General features: G+C 44.4%; 1 protein-coding gene across 3 annotated transcripts in view; it reads left to right on the forward strand.

Annotated features, from left to right (window-relative positions):
* The window catches only part of ATP8A2 (ATPase phospholipid transporting 8A2), a 562260-nt gene that overhangs the window by 493738 nt on the left and 46893 nt on the right, over positions 1 to 21629 (forward strand). For all 3 annotated transcript variants that reach the window (XM_037058854.1, XM_037058855.1, XM_037058856.1), the window contains one exon: positions 18508 to 18596. In XM_037058854.1, coding sequence (XP_036914749.1) covers positions 18508 to 18596 — 89 coding nt within the window. The remainder of the gene's footprint in view (positions 1 to 18507; positions 18597 to 21629) is intronic.

A 21629-nucleotide genomic window follows, 5' to 3' on the forward strand; every position in this document is an offset into this window, starting at 1 on the left:
CACAGGACCTCAGGGGTGGGTGTGCTGGAGAAGCAGGTGGCTGAGGCAGCTGGTGCCCACAGATGACTGGGGCAGGGAGAAAGGGGAGCAAGCTGAACCACCTGAACCCAACAGAAGTCATTTGGGGGAAGAATCTTGACGTTCTTGGACAACCCTAGAGGAGATGGTACTCGATGAGAAATGCTGAGTCGCATCAAAAAAAAAACAGTAGAGCCAGAGCTTAGGTTTTTTTAATAAAGTTCCCTAAGAGGTGCCAGCATGACATGACTTCATTTCCCTAAAGTAAAAAAAAAAATGGGGGGGGCAACACTCACATATCCTGGCACAGCTGGCCGAGGGGAGGTTGTGCTGTATACAGTCTCCGTCTGGGAGAGGGGCTGAAAGGCAAAAAAGGCCCAGTGTGGTCGTTGGTAAGGGGTGCCTCCCCTAGTCTCCTGGGATTGGTCAGAGAAGAAACACCAGCCTGCTTGGGGATTCCCTGGTGCCTGGTTAGTGGCAGCTTCCCACAAGAAAGAAACCTTTTCATCACTGAGTAATCACTGCCCCCTCCCCGCAAAGGAAAATAAACAGAAAAGTCTCCCTTTGGGTTGACTGAGCATCAACAGTAGTTGCTCGAGCAGAGATCAAATCAGAAGACTTGCACCTTGTGGTCATTGGCATCAGAGGCCGCAGGTTTCCTTTCCACCTAATTTTAATATGCTGCAAGCCTTGGGAGGCTTAATTAAAACTTCAGGGAAGCCAAAGCAAGCATTTAAAGGAACTGTTTTGATGCTTCAAAAACCCAAGCAAACAGAATCTGGATTATTCAATTAGCTATGCTTATGGGATTTGTCCTGGGTGTTTTGACTGCTCAAAGGCTGCTGGGGAAGTCAGTCATGGGGTTTAGACCTGAAAGGAACCGTATTTCACTTTTCATCTTCTTACTGAGACTTCCCATTAGCAGTGCATTATCATGATCTATGCATGAGCTTCTGCTCCGAGTTCTGTTTACTCAGCTTCTCCTTCCACTGCCACAGGATTACATGGCAGGACCAGCTTGACTTTCCTGCCTGGTTCTTGGGTTCCTTTCCACTTTACAAGGATATTCTTTGCTTCCTTAAGACACAGGGTTGCCTGACAGGTGGGATAGCATGGTGGTTCAAGCACAAGATCTCTCACTTCTTGTATGTTTGGCCTTAGACAAGTCACCTAATCTCTTCTGCCATGTTATATCATATGCAAGATGGAAATTAGGGTGGTGGAAACTGCCAACATCATAACCTTTACTGTGTCAATTCAATAGAAGAATTTGTGTTAAAGTACTTAGTACAACGCCTGGCTCAGGAAGAGTGTGCACTAAATGGTGATAATTATCACAATTATCCCAGAATATTAGTAGATACATTCCTATTAGCTGCAGCCAACAGATCAGGGAAGGCTAGAAGGGGTGTGCACCCCAATTAAGAAGGCCTTGAAGGTCACATGGGAGACTCCACACAGACAGCTGAGGCCAATGGAGTATGTGTCTACGTGACTGGATTTTCTCAGCATGCATTTTAAATGGCAATGACTACTGCATTAAGTTCAGCTGCAGTGAGTTTTTCATTATGTTATGGGACTCTCTTTATAAAGACAGCATTCAGAGTCAGGATTGCAGCTACACAATACCTACAGGCAAGCAGCCGAATCTCCCATGGCTGAGGCAGTCTTAACTGATGGGGAGCATACTGCAGACTTCTCCTAGACTGCATACTTGTAGCCAGTCAGCTCAAAACAAACCCATGTGCTGAGGGCCTAACCTAATAGCAAACTGCTGGAAAGCCACCTGTAAGAAAAAGTGTTCCTGATGCTGAGTGACAAATCCAGACAAAAATTTTCAGTGTCCGTTGCTAAAGATTTACAAAGAGATGTTACCTGGATGCTACCCATGTGCTGGGCCTTAACTTCCTTTCCAGATGTTTACATCTCAACAAAGTAGGCACAATGGAATTTATAGTACCTCTGGATAGACTGTGTAGAAGGGACTTTCCCTTTCATTGTCTCTAATGTGTTAATTCTCTAATTTGAATGTGTTAATAAGTGTATGTCTGTGACATGCCAGCTGCTGTGGATATGGGGAAGTGGAAAACACATCCCAACCATCAGGACGCTTTCAGTCCGATAAAGATGAGTAAACAGGTAAGCGGATCATTGACCCATCGTGCAAATCCGTAGGCTCGGTGTAAAGAGCATGCATGCCCGGTAGACTCTGTGGGCCTAGACCACGTGGCGGTTACCTCTGGCCGGTGGTGTGAGCTTAGGAAGATCACCTGACCTGTCTGAAGCAAACTTTCTACATGTGTGTATTGGAGGAAAGTGTTCTTGTTTTACAGTTATCTATGTGTGTTGAACTAGGGCAAGGTCAGGGACTAGTACAGTGGTATTCATACAAAAAAAAATGGTAGCACTAAAGAGGAACACGGGAGACAAAGCATACAATTCCACCTGGAGATGCAGAGGAGGTGATAACTGAATGGAAATTAAGAGGAGGAAGAGGAATTCTTAGAACAATAGCAAAGCGGGGCACCATCAGCTGCCATGAAAACAAGATGGGCAAAATAAGAGCTTTAAGGACTTGGAGAAATGCAGACAGTTCCCTGTGGCCCAGAGTACGAGGGGCCGGCGATGGCAGGCCAACAACAGGGCCTTGAATGACGACAGGAGGCGGCCAGTGAATGGCTTCAAATACCATTCTAGAGAGTTAGACTTTGACAAATTTTGACAAATTTTGCCATGTGCTACCAATTCCTTTGCCAAGTACTATACTAAGTTACTTATATATGTTATTGGATGCCCAACAACCATCCTGCAAGGATAAGATAGCACCATTTTATGGATGTATAAACTAAGGGTGGAGGAGAATGTTACTAAATCATTACGGTGAGTTAGGCAAGCTGCCTGCCCAAAGGACATGTTGTGTCATTTGGTATTTTATGTTAAATGTTGTTGCCTTTTTGTTGTTGTTATTGTTTCATTTAACTCTTTATTCTACCTTGCATACACTTGGAGCAAAGCAATACTGTCCCCACTGATGATCCAACTTGAATAGGTTTGGTCCCCTCCTCCAGCTGGGCCGTTGACTAGGTACAAGTGGGCAAGGGCCTCCCTGTCGCAGTGTAATTCACTGATGCAAAGATTCATTTGTACTTTGGGCCATATTGTTCTCCCAAATAAATGAAGCATCATATTAAAAACAGCACACTATATTTTCATCTTTTATGATAGGTATTAGGCTTCAGTCCAAAATAAGGTAATATGGGACATTTGATTGAGGTTGAAGCTATGGATTTCCTGAAGTTTTGCACGTTACCCAAAAAGGAATAAGATTCAAACCAACTTCAGACAGACCGTCTTCAAAAACATTGGGGAAATAGGTTAGCGTCAACTCTAGGAATCTGGGGTGTTTAATGCACCCAAGCACCCAGGGCTCTGTAACTTGAACTGCTGCTATCAGCCTCAACCCCTCAGAATATTCAACGCGCATTTATTTTGGACGCGTTCTAAACAGGTGTTTCCTCTATGTTGCAAATGGTTGAAACTAGAGTGTTGCTTATGTCCGGTGTGTTCAGCTGAAATCACAGGGCCAGCTGATGCTCTGTGAGCATGTTTGCTCATCTGTGCTGATGCTGACAGCCAATACTTGCTGATTCCCACATTGGTCAGCACTGGACATAGAACAGATGTTGGGGATTATAAGGAAGGATTCAGGGAGGCTGTGAGCCCATGTGTCTGCGGAAGTAATTTATTGTGGAGAGGCAGACGAGGCCCTGCTGAACCTTCAGTGAGAAGTTCGATGGAACAAGCCTCGGTGGGCCTGAGAATCAGGACTCAAAACAAATGTTTTCCTGGTGTCTTTTAATTGAAAGAAAAATATTAAATCATCATCTGTAAGTCAAGCTGTGTGGAGAAGGGAGAAATCCTGATCCCACAAATCTATGGATTAATTAGTGGGATCCTAACATCGAAGTGTCGGAGCAGAACGTCTAACTGGGTCCATGGTGAACGAACCATTGGAAGACAGCCCCCCTTGGGAAAATTCCTTGAAGGCTCATTTCATCCCAATGTAACACGGAACTATTTCCTCCTGGCCATCTCTGGCTGTCCTGGAATTTCTTTGTCTAGCTGCTCCACCAATGGTATTGTCTAACCCTCCACTCAGCTCATTATACGAGGCACTATGATTTGCCGGTCCAAAGCCTAGAACACATTAGGTTATGAAAATTTCTGTGTCTGCTCAGCGGATTGGCTGTGATCCAGAACTGTGACTGTGGCACTGCTCTCTGGAAAGCTATCCAGAGATAATGTCCTTCTTCATAAGTGTTTAGGGGCAGCTCTCCATAGATTTAATGAACTTCAGCTTGATAACCCAAATGTATTCATTGGCACATTTCAGTAAGTGTTATTGGTCTTGAAAGAAGATTTTTTAAAGAGCTGCAAAGAAAGGAGTGACCTAATGAGAATTGTCTTGGCCGGTAAGGGTCGACTAAGAAAAATTTAGAAATAATACAAATTGTTTAAATAAGGATTCAAAGATGAATCAAATGCTTAAAATATGTTTTTCCGGTTTTTCTCCTCCACTGTCTCTATTGCCAGCACAGTTACAGCCTGTTCAGGACTTCAGTCCTACTGAACTATAGGCGAAGATGTAAGCACAAGAGTTGATTTGGAATGTTTTGGCTTTGTTGTTTTTTTTCCTAATCATGTAGTTTAATATTGCTTTTGCGGGGTAAATATATAAATGTTTCTACTGGGGAAAAGCAAGTAGTTATTGTGGAGAACAAAGGAATTGACAATAGCTTAATAATAGTTGTTTTTAGGAGAAAAAATGAAGGAGACATAAAATTGAATATCATGGGCATTAAATAACACAGTGAGTAAGCAAGTAAAAATATGAGGAAAAATAAAGTGGATCCTTGAAATAAATATTCTATGATTCGAAATCTCAAATGCATTAGGGGAATTTATTCATCCAGTCGCCTAAGAGTTCTCGCTTTTAAAAAGGAAAAAAAAATAGCAACTCAAAGTAACCTCATTTGTTTTCTTATGTGAAAAAAGGATAATTTGATATTTTGTTTCTCCTCTGAACATATCTTCATTTCTCCAAAATTAATAGAAATATAGGAAGACAGTTCTACAAAAGCAAAATAAATCCCTCAGAACTTTCAACAATATTAAGGAGAACAAAGACATAAGAAAAGGTGGTCTGGGTGATTTTACAAAGAGTGCGTGACATAAAATGTCACTTACATATTAGCATGGGAGAACACTGCAAGTGTAGAAGGCTTTCTATAGGAGAATTCGTTAAAAGTATTCATGTTTGGTTATATCTAAGAATTTTTAAACGATGGAAGCTGTACTGAAAAGATAAATTGAAATATATGGGAATGGGAAATGTAGCTGAAGTGTTTCTATTAGGGTATGATGAAAAAGTGGGATCTGGTTTATGTAAATTTTCAAGTGACTTGGTAAAGAAAGTCAAAAGCACATTAATTAAATTTACAGAGCCAAAAAAGGTGAGGACCCAGGAGGTTACATGTAAAAAATACAGATGGACTGAGAGAGATGAGAGGAAATGGACAGACTTTTACAATATGATATTCAGCTTGGAAATATGCAAGCTAATACGATGGGGAAAACTAGCCAGAAGACAGATAGCTGGGTTAAAGAAAAAGTTAATAAAATGTTGAGTCTGAAAAACTATACAGAGCAAAGCCAGGAAATTACAGAGTTATGTGCCCTGCGGTAACTGTAAATTAACCCCACTGCACACATGCAGTATTTCACATTACTGTAGATGGTGTTAACTTTCACACCTAAACATGCATGTGTGTGTGTGTGTGTGTTTCAGCTGCATTACGGTTGTAATGGGAACAAAGGTGCAAACAGGACACGTAATGGATCGCCTGCTCTTTTCACAAGTCACCCAGGAGCTTTCGAGCCCAAGCTGCTCATACACCTCAGGATAGAGCAGAGGGAGAGACGAGTTTTGATTCAAAGCCCAGTTGCTCACCGAACAGGCTATAGAAAGATACCAGCATTTCTTAACAATTGTAAAGAAGTCATGAGCGTCCTGGGTACGCAGAAGGAAGCCTATAGTCCCTTCATGAGACAATACATTGGATTGAAACCCCTCCCTGCTCTAGTTTCTCCTTTCCTCCGCTTGCCTCGGATCTCTACCATGTTCCTTTCACCCTGTTTTTTGTCCGGTTACCATCCATTTTTCCTTTCTGTATTCCTCATATGAGGCTCATTACAGGAGTTAAAATGCAGTGTTTCCCTTTGAAAGCATCCAATCTAATGATCTGATGGGTTGTTTGCTTTAAAAAAAAAAAAAAACACTTTCAGTCAACTTACACAGTACACATTCCAATACAGCTCTCACTTCAGACATAGGACCAGGGGCAGGAGTCCCCATACTTCTTCCTGAAGCATCCTCCAGGCCTCATCTCTTCTAGTTCATGTGTCTGCTTATAGCATCTTCTGCCTTTGCCAGATACACACCAATTTTTCAGTCCTGACTTTTGTTACATCACTGGAGATTTTGCTACCTATGCGGACAGTCCCTGTGTTTATCATATCTTCCTAACCCTTTGACTTCCTTGGCACCTCCGAGGTCCTTCCCCACAGCCACCTCCCCGTTCCTTCACAAGGCTACACCTTCATTCCCTGGGCACTGAAATCTCCGTCTTCTACACTCTCTTAGCATCTGAGTCCACAGGGCTCACAGCAACCCCTGCTTCCTGTGGCTGTCCTCATCAGTCTCTGCCTGCTCATGTCTATTGTGACCCCCGCACCCACATTCCTAGGCCTCTTACCCAAATCACAACTTCCTGAACCTCAGAACCTTCGGTTCTCCCTTACCCTTCACCACCTTCTCCTGCTTTTGCTTGGGCCCTGTGCTTGCCCCTCCTCTGGCTCCCCTCTGACTGGTCAAGGCTCTCCTTTGTCCCCACGTCCACTTTGGAGGCCTCCTTCGTTGCCCTTCCAGAGTCTGCCCTTACTTTGAGAGCTCCCACGAGCTGGTGCTCTGATTGATGTTCCCTGTTCCACATGCCTTCTGTAGCTTTTTGTCGTCTCCTGAGTGGAATCAAAACCCCTCAGCCCAACGTTCCTTCCTTCGTTTTCAGGTTTGCTTCCCTTCGCTTGCCCCTTACCCCTCGCCCCAAACCCAAACATGTTTTTTCTATAGGAGGATGTACTCCCTCCTGTTCTTCTGGCCAGAGGGCATCTCTTGACCTGCAACTGGGTGGAATCTCAATGACCCCACACAACACCTCTCTCAGAGAGCAGGTGTTACTCCACTTTGCTGTAGAACTCCCTGTCTGTGCCTCCTATGGTAACCAAAAGCTGCTAGAGACCAAGAGCTGGCCCTCTGGTTCCCCATAGGGTCCTAGCAGCAACACACTCGACTTTGCATCTTTGTGAATTTGCATCTATGGACCCATCCTTTAAACCCAGCACTTGGTACGGGGTCCACACAGGTGTGCCATATGCCGTGGCCTCAATGTTGTGACTAATAGAGACAAAGGACATGGAATTAAATACTAAGCCTGTTCAAATATTAATATACTATTTGCCTCGTGTCTTTTTAAAAAGAAGTAAAATGTTAACCATATTATTGAGTCTCCCAGTTCCCTTCCCATCTTGTTCCCCTCAAAACAGAAATACTCTCATTACTTTAATGTTTATTATTTTCATGCATGTATTATATTTGTATAAACCTGCCAAAATGTAAACAATACACAGCATTGATTTTTGCAGACTTTTGAAACTTGGTATATATTGTATCATATACACCTTTCCCCTCGACACTGGGTTGTTTGGAGGTTTTTTCCCCCACTGTTTCTGATATTTATCCATAGTGATACAGTTGCAGTGCATTCATCTCAATATCCTTTTCAGTTATATAAATATTCCAAAATGTATTTATTCTCCTATCGATAAACATTTATATTATCATTTTTTTGAAATGATCAGACATGCCACAGCACACATCCCTGCACACACCTATCTGTGGACACGCACTAGGAGTTTCCCCAGTGGGTGGGACCACGAACGGAACACACACTGGGAGGTGCTCTGTCTGTGGCTTTTCTTTGCCTTAAACTTCGTCATTTAGTGCAGAACTTCCCCATGTGCGTGCACTCAGACTCATCTCTTTTCCTTCGTGGTTTCTGCTGGTTTGTATACCTTCTAAAAGCTAATCAAGGCCATAGAGATATTCTCCTATGTCTTCTTCTAAAAGTTGTAAAGTTTTGTCATTCACCTTGAGGTCTGTGATCCACCTGGAAAGGGGTGTGTGCTTGTAGGGGGAAGCCAGGTGTAGCAGGGTATTCTCCAACTGGATTAGCAGCACCAGGGGCCGACGAACCCTCCTGCCCACATCCACGTCCACGTGCAGTCTGCCAGACTGCGGGTGCAAGTAGTGTCATGTGGGTCTCCTCAGGGCCAGGCCCCGAGTCCCTGGTGTTGTGTCTCGGGGGCAGGGGCAGGGGCAGAGCAGAGAGGGGCCTGGCGATACTCAGGGAGCCATGTTTAGAGAACGTGAGCATTGCCTCCAGGTTTTGAACTTAGAGAGCGTCCAAGGTGATCCTTGCAGAGGGGACTTGGTCTCTCCGGACCACTGCTGTGCATCAACTAGAAACCTCCTCTGCTCACTCCACTTACTTCCCTTTTATAAAAATGATTATTTTCTAACCTGTCAATGCCCTGGTGGATGCTTTGAAGAATTTCAGGGGGTTTTGTGGAGCTCAGAAATAATGTATGTGGGAGTGCCCGCAGAGGGAGTTTCGACAGAAGAGAGCAGATGCTGAAACTAAGACCTACCTACCTCTCACTTGTGCCTGAGGCCAGTGGTGGTGTTAATGAAAGCAGGGAATGCTGGAGAAGGGGTTGGAAGATGTGAGGCTTGGCCTAGATGAATAATAGACATGTATGTTATTTTGGATACCTTTCTTGGGAGTTTGGAGTTACTGCAGAGCCTGCTGACGTATGCACCCACCCGTGTGCACCCAGCCGTGTACACAGAGATGTGAGCAAGTGGTTTAACCATGGGCACTACCTGCCGTCAGTGCGCAGATGCCTGGAGGTGAGGGGGAGGAGGTGCTTTCTTCATCTTTGGGTCTCTTGCAAGCAGCTGAGTGGTTGATACATGATGAGTTCCCAGAAGTGCTGGAGGAAGGAAGGCAGATTGGTTGTGACTATGAAGTGTTCAGTTTCATGAAAGAAAGGAATCAACCTAAAAAGTAGAAACCATTATCTTAATTTCTTAATTTGCTACTTGGAATGGAAATTTTGCAATATCATTTGGTCATCATAAACTCCTTAGTATGGCAAGTCTTTTCTCCCCAAGAACCTTTTTCTATTAAAAAAGAAATCTGGACTGAAGTGTGGAGGAGCAGTAAAAAGTAACAGCAACAGTGAGAGAGAGAAATATGCTGAAGGAATCCCGAGGGGGCCACAAGCTGCTGCTAAATTTCAGTTGCAGTTGTCAGAGTTAAAGAAAACATTGGAGAAAATGTCTCATCGCGGGGTCCCTGGATTGTTCTGCTCCGGGAAGGCCGTCTGAGGGGCGGACGGCAGCCAGCTGGCTGGGGCTCAGACGCCCGGGTACCACGCGCCAGCCACTGAGCTCATTTGCTCCATCTGAGTCATTTTACAGTCAAAGTTGTTTCAAGATCAGCACAAGGCACCACGCAGATGTTTGAGGGTGGGGGAGCAAGGTAGAATTCAAGGAAGGAAGAAGTATATGCTTACTTTTGAAGGTTTATCCCAGGGTCTTTTGGGGGCTTCGTTGAAATCGAATGTGTTCTGAACCCTGCTAACTCTGTCAAGGCCACACAGCTCTGTGAAGCAGAATATTACTGCCTCCTTAATTTTACATAAGAGGAAACTGAGGCATGAAGAGGTTAATTACTCAAAGTGCCATAGTTTAACGCTCAGACACACAATTTCACCCCATTCTATTGCATCCTTCACCCTCATAATCTACTGCTAAGGAAATTCAACCCTCCAGCCCTCCTTCCTCTCAACCACCAGAACAATGAGTTAGCCAGCCCAAGGTTGCTGCATTGGGACCTAGGACTCTGCTCCCTCTATGAATGTTCATTGTGTTCACTAGTGAGGCAGAGAAGTGCATTGGCCATGTCCCCGAGGGGATGAACGTCTCTCTTCTCCTGAGAACCCTTCTCTGGAACTTTATTCTGGGATATAGACTGGGAACCACCCTAGGAAATCCAAGAGGGTGGCAAACAGAAAGATCTTGAGCCACAGCGGGAGCCAAGCAAAGCCTGGATCTGAGCAAAACTGTGTTGCAGTTAAAGGGTGGTGACCCGGAGCCTTTCTACCTCTACCCTAGATCCTGCTGACAGTGCCTGTGAATGTCCTATGCCTGCTGACAGGACATCCAATGTATACAGTATTTTTGGACCCAGCTATGTGTTCATGACTGTTAACTCCACTTTCCTCAGACTTGCCCATGACGCACTCATAACAGTGGAGGAGAGAGAAGGCACACATACCCCCAGAGGCCTGGAGATGCCTCTCAAAAATGATAATTATTTGAAGATTCTAGTTTTAGGGAAAAAGTCAATCAAACTATTATGAAACTATTCTTAGTTTTAATATGTAAGGATGTGTTTTTTAAATCTTTGGATGATATTGAAGATCTAAGAAGTTTCTTATATATCATATGGTTTTATATAAGTACCAGCACATCGGTGGTCCTCCCTCTCCTCCTCCTCCTTCTTCATTGTTGTTCAAGTACAGTTGTCTCCATTTCCTCCCCATCGTCCATCTCTGCCCCCAGCACATTGGTGGTACTTTTAATTTAGAATACACAAATCTTCCAGGCCATATTAGCACTTTTAAAGGTATTGTAAGTGCCCAAAGAATGACTGATAAGGACTTTCCAGAGAGACTAAATATCTCATGTTGCAGATCCGTGCATGTGTGTATATCTCCTATTAATTATATAATTCCCATTATTTTTTGTCTTCATCCATGTCAAGCAGAAAAGCTGGGGAGATGGACCTTGCCAGGGTCACCTCTCTCAGGTCATGTGGGCTGCTGCTTGCCTGTGTACCCACCTGTAAGGCCAGCTCCCAGGATGGGAAAAGTCTTTATCGTTAGAAACAGTGATTTTTGTCTTCACTCTGTGGTTCCCGACAACTAGGAGTCTACAGAAAAACATGAAGGCCAAGAAGATCTCCAGGATCTTCCAGGTCTGATGTCTTTTCATTCTTTGTTACGGATAAGCAAATGGCCATGGTCTGGTTACTCTACAGCCACTCCATTCTGTCTGACTGGGGAGACCTCACGGACCCCTCAGTTCAGTGGGAGCAGCGAAGCACACAAGTCCAGAATTTGAATTGAGAATCTCCCCTCTTCCTGGGGCTGTGACTCAGGCAGGCGCCATGTGTAGCCTTTTGGCATGCAGCCCCACGGAGAAGATTGGCACGTATTCTTTTTTCTTTTCTACTCAGGCACAAAGTTGTTGGTGAACTTCCTTCGTCGTCAGACAGCGACAGCTGAGTCTGGGCCCTGAGTGTCGTTCCATGGAGATTAGAGATAAGCAGCGGTGCTCGGTCTGGTGTGGTGATAGGAAGTCCACCTTAATCAATTAAAAATAGAAGACAGCCTGTCGGCAGTAAGCACAAGTAAGCAGTGCTTAGACTGGAGCATAGGAAATAGACCCTACCTTTTGTCTGCATCACTATTATTACTTGCTGCCTAGCACCAGTGAGCAAATTGTTGGCAGTATAAATTGGGGAATTTTTCAGCTTGCAACTCAACCTGCCACCTAGCTGAGAGTAGGGACACCTGTAAAAGCTCCCCCTGAGGGCTGGAGCAGAACGTGATCTTCTGGACCCACACCCCCCTCAAAACCGACTCAGGAGCCACTGTGCATCCCTGTACACAACTTCTAAGATGTGTAAATAAGACTTTTGGTTATGTCAATAGTATGAAAAAATCAATTATAGGTAACTGGTATGACACCTACCATGTGCCAGGCACTTTTTAAATAATGTTTTACATTTATTAAATCACTGAAGCCTCATCGTAACCCCATGAGGTAAGCATTATTTTTCCCGTTTTACCGAGGAAGAAGGTGAGCACAGTGATTAAGTTAGAGTAAATGGTAAAGCCGGGATTGGGGCCTGGGCACGTGGTCTATGCTTGTCACAGACTGGGTGTTTGTGCCCCCTTCCCAGCTCACGTGTTGAAGCCCGAGTCCTCACTAGGATGGTATTCAGGGATGGGACTCTTGGGTAGTGATTAGGTTTAGACGAGGTCATAAGAGTGGAGCCCTCATCATGGGACTAGTGTCCTTAAAGAAAAGACACCAGAGAGAGTGCTCTCCCTCCATCTCCCACGTGTGCACAGGCGTGTGGATGCAGGCACGCACACACAGGTCATGTGAGCACACAGTGAGGAGGCTGTCTACAAGCCAGGAAGGGAGCCCTCATGAGAAACCAGCCACCCTGGCACCCCGGTCCCGAACTGCGGGAACCAATGTCTGTTAAGCCCCACAGTCTCTGGTATTCTGTCAGGGCAGCCTGGGCTGGCTAAGACAGTGCTCTGTTCAAAGGCTGGGTAATCCAGCCTCTCGCAGAAGTCCTCATAGCACCCCCACCCCTGCCTTTCAAGAAACGCTTGCCAGTAATTCTCTCCTTGGGCCTTTCAGATGCCCTTTCCCAGTGGTGCCTCCCCCAAGCTCTTCACTGGAGACCTCAGTTTGCCCACGTCTGTGGGAGGAGGAGAGAGCAGAGCACCTCCTTACTCCACCTTAGGAGGTGCGGGTGGCCCACAGACAGCGCCATAGGACTGTGTTCGGGGCCCACAGCAGCCGAGGGTGCATGGCATGGAAGCAGCGGCACCCGTCTGTCCCGGCAGGGCCCTGGGCTCTGTGTTTATCCAAAAGAGGGAAAATACACGGATGCAAAAAAAAAAAAAAAAAAAAAGGTTGTATAGACCTGTGCATACCAGCCTTATTCTTGTAATAGGCCCAAACTAGAAATAACAAAAACACTTATCCTCAGGATAAATGAATTATAATATATTCATACAATGAAATACTGTTCAAAAAATAAAAGAACAAGCTACAGACACATGGGTCAACATGAAGACACTCAGAGACAGTGGGTCGGGTAAGAGAAGCCAGATTTAAAAGAATGAGTATTCTGTCTTTCCAGTTTTTTGATATTCTAAAACAGGCAAAATTTCGCCGCAGTGATTGCATGTTAGACGTGGAAATATTGATGGGAAAGGGCACAAGAAGACTCTTTGGGATGATGGAAATGTCTTACATCTTGTTTTGAGTGGCAGTTACACAGATGTAGACAGTTGTCAAAACTCTTCTAAGAACCTAAGATCTGTGCATTTTAGTATACAAAGTCCTCACGTAATATGACTTTATGTGAAATGACGTAAGGAAACCAACCTGACCCTGGGCTAATTGTTGTAAACAAGAGTGAAGTTCCCGTTGCATCTGGCCAACACTGTAATGAAGTGATGCTGAACAAAGCGTGTCATTCAAGGACCTGTTGTGTTTAAATCACAGCCTCCAACAGCGTGGCTTATCCTCTTGGTGGCGGGAGGAACTATGCTTGTTAAGAGCCTAGGGCTAGTCTTAGTTAAGAGCGTAAAGGTTTGAGAAACCTTTATCACACGACTATGTTAGTCAACCATCACTAACATTCGAGGGGTTCAAAATAGTGCCATCCACTGATAAAACTACCTCTGCTTTGTTGACAGAAACATTCATGTCAAACAGAATGTGTTGCCTGTATCTTTTGTGTTTAATGGCAGTGCATTTGTAGTTTTCAGATGGCTGCGTCATTTCTCCCATCATCAAATGTAGATAACAGCGAGGCTGAGCAGGCAGATTTTTGTGTTGGAGGGGGTAAGTTCAAATCCCGCTTTGTGCGGTGGACCTAAGGTGCCACTGGGCGGGTGGTTAAAGCATCGGGATGTAGTGTGCTGGCTAGTTTTTTGAGTTGTCAGAAGCATTTCGGGTGCTTCTGGGGTCACTTCATTGTTTACAAAGTCATTCGCATTCACACAGGGCTTCGGACCTGAGTGGCTCAGAGGATGCTGCAAAGCATTGCACTGAGAGGTTTCCCCGCCTTTAGTAAATCGGAGCTTAAAATTGGCACCAGGCTATGGGCATTTTGTGTGTGGAGGGGATGGCAGGGGTGAAATGAAAGAGGAGAGTTGCCCTAGGACATGAGGAAGCAGATTTCAACCTTGAATTTGCTTCCTCCCTCCTATGGCAAGTGAATGTGGTCTCACCAAGGACTTTATGGAGCTGTGGTATTTTCTTTTCTGCTTCAGGGAAAGGGGTTACAAGTATTCTCAGGAAGCCATCATTAGGTTTGAGTTTTATTTTGTTGTTATTGTTGCTCGGTGGGAGTGGAGGAATTAGGGAAATTTTTCTTCCTGTGGTTCTTTTTGTTTTTGTAACTTTACAAGTTCTCCAAATTTTCTTCTACTTAAAATTTGAACCTGGTGCCAGGTGTTTCTGGTATTAGGTTGAAGTTAGATGTGCACCTTGAGTGTTGTGCTGTGTCTAAACGTAGAGATTTCTCGTCCACTGTGGAGAGGCAGGTGGGGAAGGAGCGCTTACCTCGGGCTTATGGAAGGGAGGAGGGCTTGGATTCGGACTTGGGTTCGAATCTTGATAACCCTAACTCTCTGCCTGCAGATCCTTGGGGGAAGTTGCAGAGTTCATTTTTCTTCTGTGAAGCAAGCATTATGGAAGAAGGGTAAATGAAATACTCTGTGGGAGGTTTGGCCCATGGTGATGTACAAAGAAATCTTACTTTCCTTCCCCTCACACAGAGCCATTGCCTCCTCCATTTCTGTCACAGCTTTTCAAAATCGCCCACACCCAGGAACACAGTGGCCTTCCCTAGCTTGGGTTACTCTAGCTTCCTTTGGAAAATCTTTTCCACGTTCATGGATGGCTGGGCCTAGGTACTGTGTGTGTGTGTGTGTGAGAGAGAGAGAGAGAGAGTAGCATCACACTGAGCATCACTATGACCATGGTGGGTTCATATGCATTTGGTACCTAAGTGGTTAACAGTCATTACTAGCTGAAGACTGTTAACCAAAGGGTGCAAGGGTACGTTCTTCCCTATGGGACTGTTAGGACATCAAAAGGATGTTTTTTAAAATCTCACTCCATAGTATACGTGTGGGGAGAGGGGAGAGTAATTAAGAACCATTTGTCACCTAGCTCAGCTCAATAAACATTTTTGTTATGCTAAGAAACAAGAACAATTTAACTGAACTCACATGACTAAAGCTGTGGCTTTAGCAAAGACTTCAGCAATGTGGATTGCAGTCCATCTGTGGAAATCAGGGTGGTAGGGACCTTTCTGGAGACACACCTTTAAAATTAGTTACACACACGCTGTCTTCACAGCTCCAGGTTTTACACACCAACGACACCACAGCAGTACTTTTATAACTCTAAGTTGTCAATTTAGGAGGGACTTCATACTTATATGTAGGAGGGCGGTTCAAAGTTTGATATTCTTATTTCCCTCAGCAATGAAAAGTTCATACTAAGTTTCAAAATACATTTGAAATATTACATTATGGTAGTAAGATGTTATCTTTAAATGATCATATTCTTCGATACACATGACTTGAGCAAGGCAGTCTTCCCTGGGCCAAGCACCACCCTAGGCATTTATGGTGAGAGCAAAACCCAAGGGGTCTGCTCAGGAGGCCCCTGGGGACTCTGTCAGCTGCGAGGCCAGAGGATTGGGCGTGGGAGGCTAGAGCCTGCTAATGTAACTTCTTCCTGCCGTTGGCTTGGAAGGAGGGGGGTGTTTAACTTTCTTTCATATAAATAATATATGTTTTCTATAGGAAAAAACAAACCAAAAAGAAGCAGAGCTAGTCAAAGACCTCTGAAAATAAAAACTAGCATTTTTCCTGCTATCCAGTGCCATGCACATCTCCCGAACATGCAAGCACACACAGAGCAGTTGGTAGTCTCAGGTCCATCGAAGCCTGGGCCACCCCACTGTTTTTGACATCCTGGAATGTGCTTTTTAAAGTTGAGGAAACACCAAAACAGGACTACAAAAACGATGCTGTATATCAATGTATACTGATATGTGTGTGTGTGTTTATGTGTGTGTGTCAATGTGGCCTCTCTCACTCTCTGTCTCTCTCTCTTCATATATATATATATATATATATATATATATATATATATATATACACACACACATGCAAAGAGGCCATGACTTGTGGGTGGCTGCATTGGAAGATAACATCATACGTGCAATTTCGAGGCCGGGGCCAACCATCTTCCTTACCACACACTCGTTTCCATGGTGGGGCTCCTATGAGAGGTTGTCTCAGAATCCAGATTTTCATTAGCTGTGTAACGTGACTTATCTGCCAACAAATGTAACTCTGCATCACTCTCATCGCTGTAGGGCAGTCCATTGGATGAGCCACAACATAGTAAATTCTTCTCTTGGGCATTTATCTCTCACATTCTTCATAGTCCAGGACCATGGGAATAATCTTGAACTTGCTTCTTTGCACATTTCCGTACTTATTTCCTTAGGATGAATGTTGAGAGCTAGGACTGATGGGGCAAGATACACCTGCCTATTTGTAGGTTTTTGAATTGTTCTTTCGAAAGGGAGCCCTCTTGCCTTTAGGAAGGAAAGCAAGTCCCCCAGGGAGGGCTGGAGGGCAGCGTTACCCCTGCCTCACTACTTCTGTTTCGTTTTCATAACTTCCGAGTAGCACAGACAGGACTCTGTGCGGAGTTCAGGGGCCAGGCAGGCATGGTCAGGCGCGGGCTTCGCCGAGACTGCTCAGGATCAGGGTGCGCAGACGCATAACCGGTGGGGGCAGGTGCTGAGACGGAAACTTGCTCAGACGGATGGAGTCACAAGGGTCTGGGTGTAAGTGTGGCCACCAGGCTGGAGTAGAAAATTGAAAATAAAGAGTGAGTAGAAATTTGGATGCCACAGGGAACCCCGCCCTCTGAGCAGTGTGAACACAGGGCCTTCTTGATTCTCAGCCCCAGGCACTTTTCCTGCTAGAGTCCCCAACATGAATCACGCCGCAGCTCCTCCACTCTCCCTCACTTGTAAGCCTCGCTCCACTTTGCAATGAGTTATAGCGAAATATCTATTCCAGTAGAATCAAGTGGCGAGAACTCCAAGCAAGAAGAACAGATGAACAGGAAGGGTCTGTCCTGGGTCCCTTTTCCAAGTAGCCCACCCTTCAGAGCCAGATTGTCAATGGCCAGCCAGTTCTATGCTCCTGGTCTAGCTCACTTGAAAACCAAAATCTAAGGACTCTACTCCCCAGTCCTCATTTGCTCTAAGGGCTGTTTTTAGCTCCTCATGTCACTGACAGAGGATTGGGCCCCAAAGCTCTTCTCTTTCCAACCCACTCTGTTTCCTCCCAGTTTCTGACTCAGCATGCCAGGAACAATGTCACCAAAGGCAGCACGCCCGGCTGTTCTCCCATTGTCCACCCTTCCACTCAGACCTCCTCTCCCTCTATCCCTCTCTATCTGGTCCAATCCTGTATCTTTCCAGGTACATCCCATATTCTGTCTTCTGCCCCTGCTAGCCTTCTAGCCTTCCTCTGAAGCCCCGTAGAAAATGATCATGACCCGTGCATCCCACTGTGTGACATAAATGGCACCACATAATTGCGTGTGTATTTGTACCACACAACTTTAAGTTCCTTGAAAGCAAAACTTACAATCTGTTCATCCTCCTCTTCTGAATGTTGAGAATCACTGTACTTTACTTTAAGATACGGATTCCATGAATGAATCAGCACTGAAGGAACATGATCTGATGGATAAATGAGGTAGATGAAAGGAGACTGGTGGATAAAAGTTTGCTTTAGCCCTGGCTGAGTGGCTCACTTGATTGGAGCCTTATCCCATACACCAAAACGTGGTGGGTTCAATCCCCAGTTGGAGTGCATACAGAAGGCAACTGATAATGTTGCCCTCTCAAATGGGTGTCTGTTATTCCCCCTTTCTCTCTCTCTCTCTCCCCCCTCCTCCTCCCTCTCCCCTTCCCTTCTCTCTGTCTCCCTCCCTCCCTTCTTCTCTCCCCATTCCTTCTCCCTAAAATCAATACACATATCCTTGGGCGAGGATTTTTTAAAATTTATTCCATAGACGTATGGTATAGCCCATTTCTCCTAGGAGGGATTTAGGACAGTCTTTCATTTGAAAGGGGCCTTGAGCACTTCATAAACGAGTGAGACAACACTTGTCAAAATAAAGGAATGGAGACCAGGCTGATGACCATGGGAAGGAGCTCAGCCTGTCAGGCTCTCTGACATTCTTCCTATGGAGATGTTTAACTTTCGTTGAATGTAGTACTTTCTGTTTTTGTGCTATGGAATGTTTTACCTTGATTAAATTATTCCCCACTGTTTTAGAAAGACAGAGAATTAATATCCCGTGTCCTCTGCTTCTTGCAGGCAGCGATGGTCCTGAGCTCCGCACACTTCTGGTTGGGATTATTTCTGGTACCTACTGCATGTCTGATCGAAGATGTGGCATGGAGAGCGTAAGTGAAAAGGGAAGTAGTAACACTAAGTCCTGCTCATCGGTCCCTGCAATTGTCCTTCACGAATCCTGTCATAGGATATAAAATGCTATGTGACTTCTGGTCTCCTGCCACCTGCCAGTGAAGGATATAAAGGATGTTGTGGGGTTTTTTTCCTTTTAACCTGTGCTTCACCTTGATATGAGAATCTAGACAAAAAAAGGAGGCGTCCCAAGAAAGACTGTGTGAACGTTAAGAAGGGTGTTCCTTGTACATGATTATAAGGGAAAATTTATGAGTATAGACTCATTCCATCGGGCTTAGGAAATATGACTCAAAATTAGTTCTTCCTTATATCTAAAATCAATGCTAAGTGATCACAAATATAATCTGGCTATAAGGGAAATTGCATCTATGAAACCCATTTCAAACTGCAAAATACTTGGAATGAAGTATTCTTCATTTTTCCAAATAATTCACCATAGGAATCCTTCAAATATAATTCTTCTGAGATGTCAGTTTATAGGTCTATGAGACAATTATCCACAAAGATGAAATGATAATTTAGGTTAAATAAGAAATCATTCATGCTTAAATTTTGTTTCTATGTTTTAAAATATGTTATTTCTGAACTATTTTGTATAAAATGTGCAAGAAGCAACAGGTAATGTAAATTTTTACTTCATCCATAAGCAAAAGATGGCATGCTGCCAATGAGATCACATGGATTTTTGTGTTGGTAAGCCTGGCTCCTCCTACAGATAGTTGCCAACCTCCCTAAAAATTGAGACCCTTGCGTTGCATTTACTTTGGGCAAAGCATAACTATTTGGGGGCCTTAGGTAGAGAATCAAGATTTTAATTCAAACCTTCCAGGAAAAGACATCAGATTTCATTTTTCTCTCTCCCTTCTTCCCGCACTCAAAGGGGATGTTCTTGCCTGACAGTTAAGGGTGTCTTTTCAAAGAGCCTTTATTTTAGCACCATCTTGACGATAGACGGCACCCAATGCAGACATGGAGGGGCGGGGAGGCCATATTATAGCATAGGTTTTAATGGTTTTTTTCTTCTGTTCATGAAGTGTTACAACTGTTAGTAAAAATGAAATAATTCCAATTTGTTAAATGCTCTGACTTATCACACTGTGCTCATTTTATCTGCTGAAACTATGTTCTGTAAATAGCAGAATCAGAATCTTTGGAAATGAACTACAGTCAGAAAAGATGTTTTCTTAATCTAACCAGTGCATGAAAAGAAAACATTAGGTCTGTTGTAGCACCATAGTTCAATTGTGGAACAACACATTACCTTGCCGAATTTCATCAATTTTGCAAGATAATCAAGTTAGTTTTAGGGCCTGGCTACATCAGATGACTTTTCAATCTATAGTGATTGACAACAGTGATTTCACTGTAAATTAATCTCAGGCTAGTTTATTCAACTACCTTAAATGAATGTCATGAAATTAAAAATTTTAATTGAAATGGTGTATTTGCCAAGTGAGACTTGAGCAAAAGTCTCTTCCTACCGTTTCAAAGAGAATGTTTTCAGATTACAGTGTCTCTGCCTCCTTGTCTGCTCATTGGATCTTTTCCAATACATTCCAAGTAAGAGGTCCTCCTCATGGGAAAGCAAATTATCTACTCCTTCAACCAGAAATATCATCTATTCCTGACTCCTGGGACTGTCAAATTAGCATCGTTTACATGTTAAAGAGGATAGATGAAATGAGCCTGCAATCAGCTCCACCATATGGACAGAGTGAAAGTCCCTTTCTTTCCCAGAAACTTGCCAGCAGGGTGGGAACTCTGTAGAGAAGGCTCTGGTTGGGACGGGGTGGGGGAGGGGGAAGGACCATCAGAGACCGACGCGGGGGGGGGGGGGGGGGGGGGGGGTAAGACGTGNGTTAAGGGGGGGGGGAGTCCTACCTGCTGCAGCGCACCACAGGCTCGGACACAGCTCTAACCAGGAGCCACAGCACCTGTGCTTTGGGCTGAGTCTGAAGGCCCCACTGACTTCCACAGGCATTCCCTGAAATGCATTTTGTCTCAGTTTTCCTCCATTGGGGGAATGGTGGGGGGGGGGGGAGTAGCATATATTGGTTTCCCCCCGGAGAAGTGGCCCAAAGTATATGCCCAGTTTTTAATACGTGTTTAATGTCGAAACTACCTCCCTCCTCAAAAACACTTATTTTGCAAGCTTATTTGAGCATCTTCCTCTGACCACAAGACCTAGGTTTTAGTTCATATTATATTCCCAGACTTAGATATTTGTTGTTGAGTCAAGTAAATTCAGAGGCTTCTCCCAGGAAGAGAAAGCGTAGTACGTGCTGCGTACCTCTGAGGAGGCCACGGTCCCAGCCTCCGCGTTGTCTTTCTGAACCTCAGCTTTGTAAAACACGTTCTGTTTTTCCTTTCTGCCCACCGACCCAAAATGTTGATCCTGCACGTCCAGGTCCATCATTTGGTTCAAATTGTCAGATATTTACCAAAACATGACGTGCTGTGATGCACCTTGGATTTGAAGGAGAATTTGAAATTAAGTGGGTGAGAGTTAAGGCGCAGCCGCAGAGCGTGTGCTGTGCCAGCAGCGGGCGGCCGGGAGTTTTGTTACAGTCCTACAGTCCTGCCTCAGACCAGTCTCGTGTTTTTTGTTTTGCTTTGGATTTTGGTGGTCAGCTGTTTCAAAAGAGCTTTTAAATTCCAGCATGAGGCAGCCCTGCCTGTTCCCATACTTCTATGAGTGCTTAAGCAAGTGAGTTCTACCTTCCTGCATTTCCCCCTCCTTTGCCCCAGTCTCTCTCTTCCATTTAGGGCTTGGAGTGTTCAGAGTAAGAAAAAATCAGCATGAGGGTGTTTGGTCATGTTTTCCATAACGTCTGTCAACTTTCTGGATGAAGACCCATTACTAGACCATCTTAAGTCAGATTTATGCCATAAAATACCTACTTTGTTATCCCACTAACCAGAATTTTCATGAGGGACCAAACTAATATATCTTTTATTAAAATAATTGATTGATTATATGTGATACTTGGCTAATGAGTATTTTTATT

The sequence above is a fragment of the Sturnira hondurensis genome, unplaced genomic scaffold (genome assembly GCF_014824575.4).
Source record: "Sturnira hondurensis isolate 20B ecotype Veracruz unplaced genomic scaffold, ASM1482457v3 Scaffold0010428, whole genome shotgun sequence".
Lineage (NCBI taxonomy): Eukaryota > Metazoa > Chordata > Mammalia > Chiroptera > Phyllostomidae > Sturnira > Sturnira hondurensis.